The following is a 20,474-nucleotide window of genomic DNA, read 5'->3' as shown; positions in this document are numbered from 1 at the left end:
TCATTCGCAAATATGTAATGATGAGCATTTAGATAATATTCAAACTCAGCCTTCTCTGCGCCCGAGGCATGCTAGCTGGGACCCATTCCTCCTTCCCATGTCCCATGCTCCACAGAAAAACGAAAGCTATAATCAGTAGAAAATTTTCAGTTAGGCAATAAACATCTTGTTCTGTTCTTGTAGACTGTTTCGAGCTCTCTCTCCCTCTCTCTGTGGTACAAACTCACAGCCTAGAAGAAAGGGGACGATGGGATTATAGGCATCCCTCTGTTCCTCTACAATTCATCGGACCATCTCCACAAACCCCCCAATCAGTTGTTCATATTCAAATCTCTGTTCATTTTTTCTTTCCCACTAAAGTCCTACTCTAGTACTTTTCAAGTAATATAGTCAGCTGCCTTTAGTTTTTGCGTTGAATCTTTGAACAATCAGCTACCGTCGATGAAGCTCAGTATCCTATGCACTGCCGATGCAATCTCATTAGCAGATCCCAACTTACACTCTTCCTCTATCTGCACTCTCAACAGAGAAATAATGTAAAATATTCCCAACAATTGAAAAAGATGCAGCAGAAAGTGGGCGAGTGCTAGGTGGTTTGGTTGATGTTCAAAAGTCAGAAAAAGATGATAAATAAAGACAGAATAATAATACCTTGAGATTGAGAGAGTAAAAAACTGAGTCCTCTGAGGAGGTGATGTTAAGGTGCAAAACAGTTAGCCTAAGTTCCTCCAATGCAACAATGGTTTTCAGCAACTGCCCCGGCCTCCTTTGGCCCTGAATTTTCAAGTTCACATGCGTTTGAATCACAGTCACCTTTATCTCGGCCACGTCAGACTTGTTCTCCGCCTTCACCCCTTCACCACAATGGCCCTCCTCCGACCCAATTACACTTTGCGGCGATGTAAGCAACCCGCTGGGTGGAAAAGCCTCGGCGCCTTGTTGGGTTTTTCTCATTCTCTTTTTTGCCTCGAGGGAATGAAATAACTGCTCCAATTCCTTCACAAAGTCTATTGCACCTCCAATAATGGACGCTTGGTCACCCTTAATTAATTAAAACGAATAAGTATTGAATCTTTCGAAAACGCACTTAATCAACAAACATGCAGCTAAGGAAGGCAACGATTTTAAAGAAAGGAACTCAGAATAGCTTATAGCTATTGTCGTATTACCCTTTGAATATAGGATGTGGGCATGAGGGACCTGAGGACGTTGAGATGGTCATTCATTTGGCGTCTCCGGTTGCGTTCCACAGCAATGTGGGTCATGCGCTGGCTCTCGACATCTTCTTTGTTCTTGGTTGGCCTTATTCGCTTTCGCTTTCTTCGTTCCCGGGTGACTGGAAGAGATTTGGGAAAGTGGGTAATTTGCTTAGGCCACGCTTGTGGATTAGCCCAAGGAGGCGGAGAGGCTGAGGTACCTTCTATGCAATGGTTTTCTGTTGAGCTGGGTTGGTCTTGGTTGCAATCTGAGCTCCCACCCTCGAGACGTGAGTGTTGAAGGTCCATGGTCTCGGATTTGACCGGTGAATGCAGCTCCACAATGTCATTGGTGATGCAGCTCTCAAACTCTAGGGACTGAATTTGGGTTTCCATTTCAGGGATGTAGCTGTAACCATCCCAAGGCTTCTTAAGGTGCTGTAATCTCAACAGTGTCTGGAAACTGGGCTCCTTGATGGGCAAGAAACGCGGGGGTCCCACGCTCTGTAGCATCTGAAGAAAAGGCATGTTGTCCTCCAACATTGGGATGGAAAAGTATTGTTGTTCCTCAAACTCATCAAACTTCAAGCTCTCTGTAGTGAAAAATTCTGGCTCTACACAAGTTGCATTGGGATGTTCCTCAAAGTACTGCAGGAAAGCGAAAAACCGAGATGAAAACGAAAAATAAAATGACTTAAAAAACTTCCTTATCTGGGTTTGAAACTTAACCTCCAAAGGAAGCAAGGAAAAACCTTTTCATGGACAGGGTGGCTTCAAGTATCAATGGCGAGAAAACAAACGTGGACGAGAATAGAACATTTATAAACGGAAAACAACGCGCAAATGATAGAATATCGAGGAGAGAGTAACACAAAGCATTAAATACCAAAACAAGCATTTTGAGAAGTAAATGAGGTCCATTTCTTGATTCAAGACAAAGTGATTCAGGAAAAAGGAAAGGAATGAGGAAGGTAACATACACAGGAATTAATGGGTCCATGAAGCCTCTCCATTACAGTCGAGCAGTTGTTGAAGTGTATGCCTCTTAAATTCTTGCAGTCTGTCTATCTACGTATTTGATCTCTAACTCGGTGACCAACATGCCATAGTTACTAACAAAACAATTGCAATAAATGTAACCCCAAAGAAGCAGAAGGAGACCCCATATCTCAACTTAAAAACATATAATTCTTTTGTTCTTGATGCAACCGATACCCTTAAATAGTATAATATTAAATGTTTTTGCTGCTTCGAAGAACTCCGGCAGAGAGAGAGAGAATGCGAGAAGAACTAGGAATAGGGCTCAAGGAGGTGAACATGGGTAAATAGCAATGGTGAAGAAAATGGGAACAGAAAGAGAAGTGGTAAGAAATGAAGGGTGGAAATTACTCTAGTTTGAAGAGATGTCAGATATACAGGGAACTGAGAGAGTTGGTAAAGACTTCGCAGAGGGGGGAGAGAGAGAGAGAGAGAGGGGGAGGAAAAGGCAGGGTTGTCTGGTTTACAAGGTCCCAATTAGGCATTATTGGCTGGCAGTGGCAGTTTTGTCCAGCAGCAGGGACAGACAGTTGTGGGGACTCTCCCTGTATCTCCATACCTACGGCAACGAGAGAAAAAAAGGATTGGAAACTCCTCTATGGATTGTGTAAAAGGTTTTGGGAAAATTTATCGCCTGCTTTTGTTATATATATCATATAAGATCATTGATATTGATTTTATTAAAATTAATTTTAAAATTTAATAAAAAGTAAATAATTTTTATAAATTTAAAATTTTTTTAATCATAATTTCACATTAAATTAGTCATTAAATTTATAAAAATAATAATATAATATTATTTTTTAATAAAAATATTTTTATTTTTTTTATATTTTACAATTACACTAATAATATGTTGATTAATAATTTAATTTGATTCTTACATTATTATTACAAGACGGTTGGAGATTAAACGTGAATAAAAAAGACATTTAAAGATAAAAAGTGAATAAAAAATATATTTGATGAATGAATAGTAAACCTTTAAATTTGAAGAAACTTATACATTTACTGTAATTCAAAGTTTTACATTTATCTATTTGACTAATCTAATGCAGTCCTATTTTAATGAAATTCATCAAATTTTGCATTTGGCTAGACTTTTGATGAAGCCAATACTAATGCTCTAAGATGAAAATTAAAAATTAAAAAAATATTAATATAAAATTTTTTTTAATATAATTTTTTTTAAAATTTTAAAAAATTCTATTATTTATTATATTTTATATAAAAATTTAAAAAATTCTAATAATTATATAAAATAAAATGAGATAGTTTAATTTATATTAGCAAACAAGACTTTATTTAATGCCTCACTTTTTTATGTTTGACTATTCAATCAAAATTTGAACATGCATTCATTCTCAATGGATTTTGTATTTTATATGTGCATATAAATAATCAGTTATTTATCCTTCAATGGATTTGTATCTTATCTTCATTTTATATTTTGCTACAATAATCCTTTATATTTAGACATTATTTGGTTATATAGATGAGATTATATGAGATTAGATGAGAAATATGTGAATAATAGTGAATTAATTTGTGAATTGTAATAAAATGTGTTGAGTTAAAATGTTTAATGTAATTTTAGAAAACGAGAAAAAAAAGTTGAATATTAAAATATTATTATCATATAATTTTTAATATTATTTTTATTTTAAGATTTGAAAATATTAAATTATTTTTTATATTTTATTTAGAAATTAGTAAAATTGTAATGATTAAATGAATTGAAAAGTTAAAAATTATTTATATTTAAATGATATTTAAATATTGAGATAAAATAAAATATTTAATAGACAATATTTATTCATGTAAGATTTCTTTATTGATTTCTCTTTCCATTTTGTCTTCCTCCTAAAACTTGTCATCTCAAATGATCTTTAATATTTTGCCAGATGCATAATTAGAAATGAAATGATTTCCATGCATCTAATATTCTTAATTTTTTTTCTCAGAATTCTTTTCATCTTTTGATTTTACTTTTAATTTGTTTGCCTATAAATTTTTTATTTTGTGTATACGACCAAATTATATTATATTGTATATGAGTAGATAGTGCAAATATCAAAATATATGAAAATATTACAAACTCATTGATAGTTAGAAAGAATATTTGAAATTAATAAAATATTTTAAAAAATAATTAAATGATATAGAAAAATAAATAAATAAGTTGATATATGATATATTGTAAAAGTAAGTAGTTAAAATATAAAAAAAGTAGATTTTGGTTGGGAGATAATAATAAAATATTAATTTTTAATCTATTTTTTAATGCGTATTTATTTATTTCTTTTTTAAATGATTTATTTTTATTTTCATAATTTTCAACAACCTATATAATAGGAAAATTCTACATATCACACTCCTATTTTACTTTCACCCCAATATAATGAGATAGTATTACCCATCAACCTTCATTTGTTTGTTTGTTTTTCTTTTTTTCTTTTTCTTTTTTTTAATTTTTTTATCTACATTTTTACTGAGTTGAAAACAAAATAAATTGGTATAAATCAAATTCAAAGGACTGAAACAAGTTTAATTAAGGCTGAGCACCGACCCTTTAGGAGTCGGAGGGTCCAACCTCTGACTTCGATTCTGACTTTGTCGGAGGTCGAATCCGAACTCCGATTCCGATTTGTCAGAGCAGAGTCGGATTTTTTTATTTTTGTCTTTTTTAACTTCATATTTAACCCACTTTTTTATAAAAAAAAAAAAATTAGAAGGATTTCAATTTTCAATTTTCAATTTTCTCAACATTATAATCTAAACTAATTAAACTTTTGATTATAACAAAAAATACAACTAAATAAAACAAGTAACATATTAACATGCATTCAAAAATAAAACAAGTAACACACTAATGTCTAATACTAGTATATCACTATAGTTAATAGTGCCCTATAGTAATATAACTATATTAGTATTAGTTATAGTGATTTAAATTTTAGTATAACTATATTAGTATAGGTTATAGTGATTTAGTATAGTTAAATACTATAAGTTATAACTATAGTCTCTATTAATATTACTATTAGTTATAGTGATTAACATAATTAAATATTAGTATTTGCTATAGTGATTTTAATTTAGTATAACTATATAATAGTATTAGTATAAATATTATACTAACTATATCACTGATTGTATTAGACTATTAGTACACTAATGTCAAATACTAGTATATCACTATAGTTAATAGTACCCTATAGTAATATAACTATATTAGTATTAGTTATAGTGATTTAAATTTTAGTATAACTATATTAGTATAAGTTATAACTATGGTCTATATTAGTATTAGTATTAGTATTAGTTATAGTGATTAGTATAATTATATATTAGTATTTGCTATAGTGATTTTAATTTAGTATAACTATATAATAGTATTAGTCTAAATATTATACTTACTATATCATTGATTGTATTAGTACTCTAATGTCTAATACTATTATATCACTATAGTTAATAGTATCATATAGTAATATAGTATTAGTAATTAATACTATAGTGATTTATATAATAATTTATATATAGGCTTAAAGTGGTTTACTAATTTATATATAGTAATTAATACTATTAGTAATTTATATGAATAATACTTTAGTTATTATACATTAGTATTATATGTTATTATAAATTTATAGATTAGTGTTTATTCATTAGTATTACAATATTACATGTTGATGTTATTATGCATCTTAGTGTTTATAGTAGTATATTATAGTCATATACTAAACTATTATTAGTCAATTTAGTTTATATATTATAGTATAAATATATTATTTAACTAGTATATTATTGAGTTTAACTAACTATATAAGATATAGTTGTATAAAATTTAAATAATTAATATATAGAAAAACATATCTTTTTATAAAATATGTATGAAATCGGAGGCGGAGGCGGAGGGTCGGAGTCGGATCGGAGTGGAGTCGAAGTCGGTTCATCAGTGACTCCGAATCCGACTCCGACTCCGACTTACAAGGGGAAAAAACCTTCGACTCTGACTCTGACAAGTCGGAGTCGGTGCGGAGTCAGATCTTGAGTCAGATTAGTGGATTTTTGCTCAGCCCTAAGTTTAATGGTTGTAAATGAAATGATTGTATTTTTGAATACCGCACCAAATCGAGGGAAGGAACCCTTGACATGGGAAAAACGTTAGCAAAAAGAAGGAAGTTAGGCTAGCAATGTGCAGTCGAGAACAACGTAAGGCAAGCAAGGCCAATATGAAAAACACGAAAAGAACAAGGAGAGTAAAGAGATGCATACTCTATCCTGAGCGAGTAAAAGATGTGCTAACCATACATAAGGTGAGCAGCAAACAACAAACAACTCAATATGGAGTTGGGAACCTTCCAAGATAACACTAAGGAGCTTAGAGGGTAGAAGGTGACGTACTGAGACCCATGCTCCAACGATGACTTTTCAACATAAACACACATAGGGAAAGAGGAATAAGAAGATTGGGGGCGTCCCATGGACGGATTACCGAAGATTTATGGGACTTTTCGGGTATTACCGAAGATTCATGGACGGATTTTTCAAACTCTCAAGTTCACTCAAGGTGTTGACTAGAAAGAATGTCAAATTCATTTGGATTGAGAAATGTGAGGGGAGTTTCAAAGAATTGAAAAGAAGATTAACTATGGCTCCTTTATTGGCATTGCTAGAGCCTCACAAGCCAATAGGTGGCGTTGTAAATGAACCAGTTTGTTCGATAGCCCGCTCGGCACTCGCTTGATTAAACTCAAATTGAACTCGACTTGTGAAAAAAAAAAAAAACTCGTTTGTGAAAGTAGATATTCGGTTGATTTGTAAATAAGACATACCCGACAAAACCCAACTCAACTAAGCTAAGACTCGTTATGGCCTGCTCGTTTATGCTTGAGTCAACTTGTTAACTCGACTCGATTAAAATTCATTCATATATTGATAAATATATACATACACCTATATATATACATATATGTGTGTGTATTAGCTAATAATATAAGCATACCACTTTTATAAATAAATATATAATATGTAATCAAATTACTTATATCTATATAGTGAATATACTTCATAGATATAGTTTATAATTTGTATAATAATTAGTCGATAAAATTTAATAATTTTATATACTAGTACGTGGAAACCATATATGAAATAGATATATGCTATCATATTAAGTGTACGCATTAATAATATATGTAGACATATGATATATTATTATTTTGGATAAATATCAAGTAGTTAGATATTAATTATTTATAAAGTTTTTAAAATTTTATAATTTAATAGAGGTTCTACTTGTTAGTTGCATAAATTTAATATTAAATCTTTTATTTTTTTTATTTAATTTATTTATTATTAAATCTTATTCAAAAAATAAAAAAATAAATAATTTGAGTTCGAGCTCGAGCTTGGCTCGACTTGAACTCGTTTGTGGGATGAGCTTGAGATTGAACTTGAGTTTGAGTTGAGAGTTTAGTTTATCAAGTCGAACTCAAACAAAGAATAAAAAACAATCTCAACCTCGAGCTTTTTGAGACAAATTGAGTTCGATAAGTCAAAAATTGGCTCAACTACAGCCCTAAATAGTTGTGTTTAGTGATGCATCTAAATATGGACTCGGATGCCTCTAAGTATGATGAAATGAGTAATGATGTCTCAAATGTCTGAAATCGTATTATTACTTAAATTCTAAGAAAAATAATACTACATATAGACATGGGCTGCACAAGCGTCACACATCTTTTGAAAAAAAGTGAGAATGCCTTAAAAAAAATAATTTTTTTGTATGGGTCTCATATTCTCTCATGTTTTTCAAAAAGAACGCGCGGTTATTATATATTCTATAACTGTAAATATCATTTATCTCTTGAGAAATAAATTTGATTAGTTTTTAAACCATATGGAATAAAAATGAAATTAATATAGGGCCAATTTAATTTTAGGGCAATTGCAATAATCGATTTTTGACCTATAATTTTAGGGCAAAAGCACTTCAAGTGTTTCATTCACTTTGTTACTGGTGGTTTTACGACACAATCATCTCTAATTTCAAGAGGATGGTTCGACAATCCCCGTCAAAGGGGTGGATGCCACCTAGTTTTTTCTTCAACAGATATTTTTTATTTATTTATATATGAGAAAATTTTGGTTTTTATTTTAAGGCATGTTTGAATAGTAAAGTCCTTCATTTATTTTTATAAAATTTTTCATCTCATCTTATTTAATTATTATATTTTTTTAAAAATTTTACACAATAAAATAAACAATTTAAAATTTTCAAATATCAAAACAAAAATAATATTAAAAAAATATATTCTAACAATATTTTATTTAATTTTTAATTTTTATCTCAATTCATTTCATCTCATCTGTAAAAATAAACGAGAAAAGTCATCCTATCTTTTTTTTTCTCGGCAAGTCATCCTATCTTAATCCATTGCATTTCATTGCATTTCATTTCATCTCAATATCTAAATATCACAAATACAAACACTTTTCAATTTTAAATTTTAATTTTTTTATTTAATCATTACAATTTTTTTAAAATTTCAAATAAAATATTAAAAAAATCAATTTTTTCAAATCTAAAAAAAATAATATTATAATATTATAATTTTTTTATTTAATTTTTTTTTATTATCTAAAATTCTATAAAATATATTAATTCATACTATTTCATTATTATTTATATTTTATCTTATCTTATTTTACTATTTAAATATGGCAGAAACTTTTTGTTGGGTTCCATTTATTTTGTATTTAAATTTTTTTTCAATTATTTTGAACTTTTTTAAAATCTATTTCTTGAGGCAGTGTCAGAATTTCATTAGTTGCCACGTGATAAGTATACCATCGGTGTAATTAATGGAATATGGACATATAGTTCTTATTAAAAAAAAAAAAAACCCAAAATCCAAAGGATAAAATAAAAACATCAAAAGTAAGGGCTGATTTGGTTATACAGATAAAACTATCTCATCTTATTTTATATAATTATTATAATTTTTTTAAAATTTTAAAATTTTAAATTTTTATATAAAATATAATAAATAATTTAATTTTTTTTAAACTTCAAAATAAAAATAATATTAAAAAAATAATATTTTAATAATATTTTATTCAATTTTTAATTTTTATCTTATCTCATCAATCTAATCAAATGAGCACTAAAAGTAAAGAGCAATGCTACACAACCTCCCCAACCTCCACACACCACCTTTTTTTTAAATCTTTATATTTTTTAATATTTTTAAATTTTTTTTTTGAATTTATTCTTTTTAAAATAATTTTATTTTTCTACTCATTATTCATATATTAAAAATTTGATGAAAGAAAAAAATAATAAAATTTAAAAAATGTGTGGTGTGTGGAGGATGAGAGGTTGTGTAGATTTTTTAAAAAGTAAAAGAATAATGGTTATAGGCTATAGACGGTTTAAGTTCTTTAAAAAATCACTTAATTACTACAACCTTGAGCGCATACCCTTCAACTTGCACTGATCAATTGCACATTGGAAGCAGTTTTACATGTAAAATGACCTCATTATTTGAGTCGAATTACTCGGTTTTGGAAATAGTTTAGGACAGTTATCTTCAAAAAGTATCTCTGTCACAGCATAGTTTGCATAATTTTTTTACGATAAAGAAATGATACTTACAATCGTAAGTATGTAAGCGTCGTGTAGTTATTTAAAAAAAAAAAAATAAATATAAAATTTACATAAAAAAAAATTAATATTTTAATAGTAGATTTCATTTTTTTTCAAAACGACTACATGACGTTTATACATTCTACGATTGTATATAGTATTATTCTTTTTTCATGCAGCATTTTAAGATAGGAGTACAGGTTCAAAGGTCCACGTGGATATTCTCTAAATGCAAAAACTGAATTTCTTTGGCTGACAAATAGATATCCAGGAACAGCAAAAAATAAAAAGAAAAGAAAATGTTATCGCATCCATATTTTCTTCGTCCAATTAGAGGAGGTTCCTGGGCGGTCTCATGAAATTGTCTGCTGTTCCATTGCTTTCACACCCAATAATTGAATTCCTTTCGAGTGGACCTATGCAATACCCACTAGTTGTGGGCATGATTTCCATTAATTGCTTCGGGGACACACAAGTTTGTCTCAACTCAAAGGGAAGCACGTGATTGCTTTGGGATTGAATCCTACAATATCCCATGCATATGTTTTTCCATTCACTCTCCTAATACCATCTTCAACTTGTTTTGTTTTTGAGGGTTGACTTTTTAAGTGTGTCAATAAGCGTCAGTGACTCTGCTCTGAAAAGTAGGCATCAATAAGTACGTAGGACAAATTTCATGTTTTCTCTATTGATGCTCCAACAAGGGGTGAAATCAAGAAAGGCAAGTGGGACTGGGGTTGCAATTTGTATTGGCGATTCATGTTTGTGTATGTTAAGTCATAAATATTTGATTATATCGGTTAATCTGAATTCAATTATATAGGTTAATTCGAATACAAATCTTTAAGTTAAACAATTTAGACATTCAAATCTTAATACGACTCATTTAAATAACATATGACATGGCGTGTCATATTTTGACCTATTTAATAGTTAATTTGAATTAAGTCAACACGACATGGTCCATTCCAACCTGTATCAATCTATTTTATGTAAATGGGTTAAATTGACTCGCAAAATTCATTTGGCCTAATTATCATAATCTACATAAAAGTTAAAATCTATATTTATTAGTAGCCAAATTGTTTCCAAACAAAACAATAAAACTACCTACTAACAAAAAAATATCAATATTTATTAGATTTTAACCTATAATAAAACTAATATTACAAACCCAACAATAACAATTATTAGCATAGGTCCAAAATTATAATTCCAATAATAAAAATGTAAGCATATTGAGAAATACCAATGTTACAATCCAACAATAATAAAATTATAATTTTGAAATAAAATTTAGACGGATTATTGTTAGTTCAATTTGTGTTAAGTTGGTTGATATGTTATTCACTCGTTTATTAATCATATCTTAACGAGTTAACCCGTTTTGATCCAAACCCATTTATATCAAACCCAATCTACTAATTTCGTGTCATGTTAGTATTGGATTTATGGATTGTGTCACATATTGATAGCCCTAAGTTGGGGGATAGGGAGGGCGGGGGCGGGACCAAATTTTAAGAACAATTCTGTTGGAGTAGAAATCAAGTTTTAGAATTTAAGATAAATATGAAATAATAGAAAATACTAATGTGAAGTAATGGAAAAACTCAAAGAATACAAGGTAGAAGTGGAAACCCAATTAGGGTAGATCCATTATGAGTTTGAATGGTAATAGAAGAGGTGATGAATATGAACTTATAGATTATTTTTGTAAGGTAAATTATATGAGGCATATTTATTTCAAGTGTATGAACTCGAACAAAATGGAATTGCAGAAAGAAGAAATAAGATTATATTGGATATGACTAGCTCAATGATGACATACGCTTATTTTCCAAGTTTTTGGTGCAAGTTAGGGGTGGGCTCCGACTCCGACAGAGTCGGAATGCCTACCTCCGTCCTCTGACTTTGACTTGGGTCGGAGGTCAAAATGTTCTCTGACTCTGACTCTGATCGGAGTTGAAATGGGCTTGCCCTACTCAGATTTGGCCTGGGCTCATGACCCAATATCCAAGGCCCAATCTAAAATTTAGATTGGCCCACCCTTGTTTTAAAGTATTAAAAAAATACAAAATAATGTAAAAAAATAATTAAAAACACATTAAAAAGCTAAAATTTAAATACAATAACTAAATCAGATAGAATACAAAAATATGTGATTTATTGTGTGCAAATGATAAATTTAAATTTAAAACTATAAATTCGCAATAAATTTAAATTTATAGCACCAAAATATAAATAATGTCATAAATTTGATTCAAATAGCCACAGTCCCCTGCATCGATTCTGACAGCCCATGCATTTGAGTTGATGACTCGATAGTGATTTCCTGCATAGAGTTTTACTGATCAGATGCACTATCTTTTCTTTAGTCATTTAGCTATAAACTTATATACCATCAGCTAAGTGATACATAACATAAAATAAGACATATTATGAACTCAGCTCCATCTCTAACTCTGACAAGTTTTACGTGATGGTAATCATGGTATTGAGTTTCTCACCAATAAAGGGGCTAGGGCATTCTTCATCCCATGGTGCATACATATAAGTCATCCACAATTAATCTGAGGTTCACATTTAAGTCTACAAAATCATATAAATTATAAATTAAATAATGAAAATATTAAAATTATGTAAATAATCATTTAAAACCATAAAGTTATCCGACTCAAGCATATAGCTCTCGGCATCAACTGTATCTATTCCACTGGGCGTTGAACTTAACCAATTCCGAGTGCAAACGAGGGCCTCAATGGTGGTCGGAGACAATGAACTCCGATAAGGATCCGAGACATGACCTCTAGTACTAAACGCCGACTCAGAGGCAACCATAGTGATATGAATGGCTAGTACATCCTTGGCTATTTGGGAAAGGACTGAAAACTTGCCAGAATTCACATTCCACCAAATTAATATCTAAAATGTTTCACTAGGTACCTCAAAGTAACGCTTAAGCTCAGACTTACATTGCATAATATTGCTCGATGCACGATTTTGATGATATTGTCGTAGTATCAAAACATTTGAACTTTGTGCATGTATGTCATCTAAGGAAGATGTTGAGCCGGTCGAGCGTGAGAAGCTACCGCCTTTGGTTGAAGACTGACCATTGTTGTTGTAATGACTATATAAATCATCAATATCATATTTAAACTCTCTAAGAAACTGATCAGTGTCCTCATCACCGAGGGCGTCCTTAATCCAAAATTCTGGAATCGCCAACTTATATCGCGGGTCAAAGATCGTTACCATAAATAATAATCTATTTATGTTCTCAACATCCCCTTAATATTTATTATATCTGTATTTCATTCTCATAGCCATACCATTTAACAAACCCACACTGTCAGCACAACTCTGTTGCAAGTAGTCATAAAAGCCCTAAGAGCTCCTCGAAGTACATGTTCGCAGTAGGATATTTTATCCCAGATATATGTATATTTATGTCATAAAACAACTTAAAAAATTGAACAAAATACCTGTCATTGGCCCAATCAACTATGTCCAACGCACCGAGCCCCATTCTCCCCCTAACTGACTTCAGCAAAGCATACATCATGCCCCCATTCTCGACCTCTATCCGCTTGAACACTATTTGGTACTTTTGCGGTATATCCAAGGTCATGTATGTATAGTTCTATCAAGTCGGAACGTCCAGTTGCAATAGATTGAAAGATGGGATCTTAAGTTGTTTGGCTATTGCCTTAAATTGGTGGGTTCATTGGGGGGAAGCCCTCACATATCTCACAAGGTTCCGAACTTTAGTAATGGAATCATCAACGTCATTCAACCCCTCAGAAACTATGAGGTTGATGATATGAGCATAACATTGAACATGGATAAACTGGTGCTCACGAATGATATCCTCATTTACCGTCGTATTTTGCCTGAACTAATCTATGGCAGTGTCATTTGCACTGGCATTGTCAATCATGATACAAAAAACTTTTCTAATCTGCCAATCCTTTATACAGTCATCCATCTCCTTACCAATGTATGAACCCTTGTGATCAATAATTTCTTTAAAGCAATAATCCATTTCTGCAACGTCCACTCATTGTCAATAAAGTGGGTCTGATATACATGGAGCCCACATTTTGTATGGAGGTTCACGTATCATTCGTAAATGACACTCTTTGGCCAGTGGTAACAAACATTTCCTTCATCATTGATTTCTCCTTGGAATGCCTGTTCAAACAATCGTGCATCACTGTATACCGTAAAGACATGAAAAATCGTGGCTCTAAAATGTGCACAAATTTATGGAAGCCTGCTTTGTCAACCGTGGTAAAAGGCATCTCATCAGTGTTGATCATCTCTGCAATAATATCCCTTAACATCTTCTTACTGTATTGAGGGATTGACAACTTCTTAATTTTCATGCCATCAATGGCTATAGAAGTCTCATAACTTAGCTTCTTATGATTAGTTGCCACCAACCCTTTGTGTATCTTATACCGTTGGCAGCTCGTAAGATGTGCTATTAATGTGGCGGTGCCTTGCTTCTTCGAATGACAACTGCATAATTGCCCACAATAGTGGCATCGAGCCTGCGGGTTCTCACGATCATTGAGAATTTTGGTGAAATGTTCCATGTCCACAACCTTTTTCTACTAGGTTGTGCTGGTCGATCGGCCTCAACATTCATAAACTCATTCTCCTCATTAAGCATATCAACATCTTCTAGATCTATTGGGACTCGACTACTTGCACAGGTGATAGTTGCTCTAGATGGGGGTCTACGGCCCGAAGTACTTGTTGATGACGCTAATGGCTATGCGTCATCCTCTTGTGAAAGTTTGCAGCGAGATGGTGTAGCATCCATAATTTGTTCAGCCTTGGCCCTTCGTATAAAATTATTTGAAACAATTAGCAAATAACCGTCATTTAACATGTTATGAAAATTATCTACATATTGAAAACACATTGAAAATGAAAAATGTGTCTAGTCATGTTTGTAGTTTTAAAAATAAATAAAATACAAAAACTAAACATCTACTCGAGCCATACTCGAGCAAAGGCTTGAGCGAACAATTTGTGTGAAGTTTGTTTGTCCCAGACTTAAGCGTAGTCTCAAGCGAACAATTTGTGTGAAGCTCTCTCGAGCTACACTTGAGCGAAGGCTCGAGCGAACAACCTATGTGAAATACGCTTGAGCCAAACTTGAGCGAACAATCTGTATGAAGTTCGCTTGAGCCACACTCGAGTGAAGGTTCAAACAAACAATCTGTGTGAAGTTCGCTTGAGCCACACTCTAGCGGGCATCGTGCGAACGTTGTCTCGAAATTTTTCTCTTTCCTTTCCCAAAACTCAATAAAAATTTAACTCAAACTATTTCACTACTATTCGCAAACCATTTTATAACTATTCACAAAATTCTCATCTCATCTCATTTCTTAAAAATCCCCTTAGTCACTCCTATAGATTAGATTGAGTTATTAAGGAATTTAGTAAGTCAATGAACAATTTCTAATAATTTGGATACTTGTACTAGTCAAGCTCGATGTGGTAGAAAAAAAAATCTTTAAATGCTGATATTTAAGATAGTGGGAATAAAAGAACTAGACAACCATCAATACTATTTTATGATCATTATGCTTTTAATATTAGTATTGAAGATTGTACAACATGATCTTGAAAGTTGTTTGAGTGAATCAATGGTAATGATGCTAATTGATGGCTTGAGACTATGAAAAATAAAAGAACTCCAAAAGAATAAAAAGGCTAATTGGTTGAAAATGGTGCTCAAAAAACAATTCAATGCAAATGGGAGTTTGGAAAGATATAAATCAAGTTAGTGTTCAACATCTCGGCCTAGACCTTGTTGATGCATATTCAATTGTAGCAAGACTTATTTTAGGATAATCATGTCTATAGTACTTTTGGAGTATAGATTTTGTAGTTTGGGACTTCTATAAGGGCATTACAGATGGTATCAGAGTCTATCCCAACTATAAATGTAGGACATGAGCCGCGCCACCTACGACAAACTGGTCGACGAGGACGTTGTGAATATAAGGAGGAGATTTTGATTATCCATTCTAATTAGTGATATGGAGAGGTGGTATATGAGATCCCACATTACTTAGAAAGAATAAGTTCTAACTTTTTATAATGTTTCAAAAAGGTTGACTAGTTATTTTAGAGCACAGAAAATGTATCACATACTCATAACAAAGATGTGATAAGTAAATGTCTCTTTAATAAAGCAAAATATGACAGTTCTTTAACTTAGAATTTTAAAATCGTCCGTGCTTGTCACATGCACAATTGACACTTGTAATTTTATAGGTGAGTTCGAGGAAATTATATATGCTTTAACAATACGATAGGAAAATGAAGAATTACTGTTCAAAATTGGTACATGTCATTTAAGATGTGTCAAAGTAGTACCTAGTTATGATAAAGTTTCAAATCTGTCCCTCTGTTAAGATTCCGTTAGTCTTGACAGAAAGTGTTGAGGTGGACGTTGACCCCCATATTAGCACCAATCAGAAGACGATACGTCAGTTTGAATAGTAGAAAATATTAAAATACTGAGCAAAAATATTTAAAAGTTAAAAAATATCAGTTAAAAGCTAGAAAAAAGTTAGTTAAAGATTTAAAAACTTAAAACTGTGGCGCCACTAAAGCCCGGTTGTGGTTTGGCGAGGAACCACGATGCCCATGATGCATGTTGAATTGGCTACATCCCTTACACTTGTGGAGATCTCATGTGCTCGTATGTCAAACATACACGTGTATCAAAGTTGCAGTGGAAAAGTAAAATGTATTAGTTGGTTACTAATATTAATAATACCAAAGAAATTGTACATTGCTCACCCATTAATAAAAATATCTATAAGTCACTCCCACTTCATTCAAAATATAATTATAAACCAACATTTATTCATGGTCCAACTCAAAATATAATATACCATATAAAATGTCGATCTTCCAAATACAATAAACATCCTAAATTTTATAAAAGATTATAAACATAATGGGAACATGTCCCACAGCTATTCCTCAGGTTGCATTGGTCATTCCTTCTTAAGGTAACATATCGTAAAATTATTGAGCACTCAATGCCTAAATCATTTTGTAACATATCGTAACATCCTGAACCCTAGGTCCAAATGAACACGTGGAATCTCTCTACCATATCAACACGAGGAATCTCTTTACCCTAGTCAACACAAGGAATCTCTGCACCAAAACAGTACGGGGAATCTCTCAGCCCAATTCAACATGTGAGATATTTCTACAAAAACAACACCAAGAATTGCTCCACCCAATCAACGTGGGGTGCCTCTCAACCCAAGTCAATATGTGGAATCTCTCCACCAAAACAGTATGAGGAAATACTCCACTTAATCAACATAGAGAATCTCTTAACCCGAGTCAACAAGTGAAATATCTCCACCAAAATAGTATGGGAAACACTCCACCCAATTAACACGGGGAATCTCCTAACTTGACTCTATATGTGAAATCACTTTACCAAAATTAATATGGGGAATCTTTCAACTTGATACCATAAGTGCTTTGAAATCACAACATCAAAGTAATCAATAATCCTAATGAGAAAACATGTACTTTCATGAGAGAAAGAAATTGAGAAGTAGAAGTTTAATATCTTGAAACATATTCATAGACCTTTACCCTACATTATTATCGTAGTCGTATGAGTGGACCTACTTGAGTAGTAAATTAATACTAAAAGTTGTGCTGGAGTTGTTGTAACACCCAGGCCAACACCTAAGTCTTGGCCCAAAAAATGCGAAGCCCAACCCGTTGGAGAAGGAAAATGACGTCATTTTCTTGAGGTCATTACCTTTCTGTTTTCCCTTTTTTTCCCCACGTCTTAACGATTTTTTCCTCCCAATTCCATCTCCACCATGTCACCTCTCCTCTCCGATACTTTCTCTCCCCACTCACTCACGCCACATTTATTTTCACTCCCGAATCCCTCTCTCAACAGAACGATCCATCTCTCTGTCTCTCTCTCTCTCTCCTTCGCCTCTCTCTCGTGTTGAAGACCCAAGCATAGTGACCTGCACCACCAAATCGACTGCCCCACTGCCTTAACCCTTTGGTTTCTCCACCAAAGCCAACGCCCAACTCCGTCAGACTCCTCACGGCAGCACCGCCATGAGCCTTACCACCACATGTCGAGCAAGCCACCAGAGCAACAACCTCTTCTCCAATCGTGAACCACCAAGCACGAAGCTAGTCGTGCCTAACCACTATAGCCTCCATCATCAACCTGCCTCCTTTAGCCCCTAAAGCACCAAACAACAGCCTCCACACATGTCCAACAGGCCACCCAGTGGTGCCACCCAACCAATACTTTGCACCACCACTACCCACCCTCTGTAAAACCACCGAAAGCCCCTATTTGCCCTACACCCATAAATGGAGCCTTTGCTTCTTGCTTGTGAGCCACAAGCCGTAGCCACCTTCCTATGTTCAACCACTACCTCACCGGAATCAACCACAAAAAGTGACACCGAAAGCCTCCCACCAGCCCAAATCCGTCGCACGCCCTCCCCATAAGTCCCCTGATGCAAAATCTCTCCACTCCGTTATTCTTGGGTTGAGACCACGGTGCCATTTCTTCCCGAAAGGCTCCACCGTCGCACCTCCCTCCTCCCTCGGTGAGTTCACTTGGTCTCCCCCTTTCTAACGCACCTCTTTGTGCCTTTCTTGGCCTGTTTTTGTTCTAGAGTTCCCACTCCTTTGAAATGGGTTGTGGGCCTTAAGCCTCTTAGGTCAAGTGGCCCTTCTTAATATTTTTAAGTGGGCTCAATTTTTAATTCATAATAGACCAGAAACTTTATTTTTTTTACAAAAAATATTTAAAGGATTTAAATTATGTTATTAAGTATAGATTTTTACAATTTAATTTTAGAAGTAAATGGTAACTGTGTAATTTTATTTTGAATGCTTTAAATTTGATCTAGTCTATTTTTATTAAATGGAATTTTGTTGTTTACTTTAATAGATTTTGATATAATTATATTATCTAGTATTAAATTTTTGTAGTTAGATTTTAGTAGTAAATAATTTAGAACTTAATGTCTTAGTCTGAGAAATTAAGTGGATATCGATTAATTTGGGAAGTGGTATTATTTTAGGATTATGAGAATTTTAGATTTTAAGAAAGATATGTTATTTTAGTATTTCAGGCTTCAATATCAAAATGTGTGTTTAATTAGAGATTTAAGTAAGTTATAGTATATTTTATAGGCGATAATTGATATTTGTTTGGCATAGTCGTGGAAAAAATTTAGAGAAGTAAAGGTCTAGGTAAGCGGGGTTCCTATGCTTGACTTTACATAAAAAGAAAATGAATTGAGGTTGATTTGTAAAAAATATGCATGATATATTTTGAAAAGAAATGTGAAAATAACATCAGTTATGTGTTCTGCATTACTCATGAATACTGTATAAAAGAGAAAATATTTTTTGACATGACTAGTGTATAGATGAGCAAAAAGTTTAGCATTCTATTTCTAAATTGTAAGAAAGAGCAAATATGAAATTTGAATCTTTGTACTTGTTATAGGATGATGCTCTGTTTTGATATGTGAAAATGATATGAATTTAATTAGTACTCTGATTGATATGATATGACATTTGAAAAACGTTTGGCATGACCTTCTAATTCTGTATCTAATTCTATTTCTGGTCATGACCTGATGATTTTGATTTTGTTTTGCTCTGATATATGACATTGTCATGGGTGATAATAGTAACTTTTGGTCCTATCATGGGACATAATAGTGACCTTTGGTCCTGTCACTGGATATAATAGTGATTTCTGGCTCTGCCACAAGACATAATAGTGGTCTCTATTATGAGTGCAATCACTATGGTGTCATGGTGATTTATGTTCTGTTTGGCTTTGTGTAGAATGCACAACTCTACCACGGAGGTTAAATATGGTATATGATATGATATGGTGATTTGATACTATACAATACGATACGATATGATACAATTTGAAATGATATGATAAGATAAAGATGTTCAGTCATGTTATGCCAAATGGTCTTTGAATATGAACACTTATTCTTTTTTTTAATATGAACAGTTTGAAATGGCGCTTTGATTTTCTGATAAAATGTTTTGAGATCTGCAAATTGAAATTGAAATATTTTGTTTTTGCATTCTGAACTTTGTGAAAATGCTCATGTTTACATATTAGTATATATTCTTTGCTTCCTGAGTTGTTGATAAGTCACCCCTTATCTCCACAATATTTTTCAGATAATTTAAATATTTTATCTGAGGATCAAGATTAGGAAGCGTTGGTGAGATGATTTAAGCATGGTGGATTAAGTATAGAAGGTTTCTATGAGTGTCAGCGAATTCTATTAAATAATTTTTTCGTGTTCTAATGATGTGGTATGTTGAGAGGTTGACATTTATATTAAGAATTTGTGGTGTTATTAGTTAATTATTTTGGAATAGTTAGTTTAAAACATTGAGATGATCTATGTGAAATTGGAAATTTGGAATTTATGTCTATATGGTGAGATATGATTTAAAGGGACAAGAAGTAACTCTCTGACCGATCCGAGATCAAGGCG

At 32.4% G+C, this 20,474-nt stretch overlaps 1 protein-coding gene across 2 annotated transcripts; it reads right to left on the bottom strand.

The window, feature by feature from the left end:
- Positions 1-2,688, bottom strand: LOC108992615 (transcription factor bHLH67-like). Of its 2 annotated transcripts, XM_018967216.2 has the most exons (5): positions 2,177-2,688; positions 1,418-1,844; positions 1,170-1,336; positions 652-1,041; positions 1-512 (listed from the first exon to the last, which is right to left on the bottom strand). In XM_018967216.2, the coding sequence occupies exons 1-5, from the start codon at positions 2,207-2,209 to the stop codon at positions 429-431; spliced, it is 1,101 nt and encodes a 366-aa protein (XP_018822761.1). In that variant the 5' UTR covers positions 2,210-2,688; the 3' UTR covers positions 1-428. The 2 variants fall into 2 exon arrangements, with proteins under 2 accessions (XP_018822761.1, XP_018822760.1); XM_018967215.2 differs by having other exon boundaries at positions 1,170-1,844.
- Between the last annotated feature and the right edge of the window lie 17,786 nt (positions 2,689-20,474).

Source organism: Juglans regia, chromosome 7, assembly GCF_001411555.2.
Source record: "Juglans regia cultivar Chandler chromosome 7, Walnut 2.0, whole genome shotgun sequence".
In the NCBI taxonomy this organism is placed as follows: domain Eukaryota; kingdom Viridiplantae; phylum Streptophyta; class Magnoliopsida; order Fagales; family Juglandaceae; genus Juglans; species Juglans regia.
Note: the sequence above shows the minus strand (reverse complement) of the source record. Positions and strands in the feature narration are given on the sequence as shown.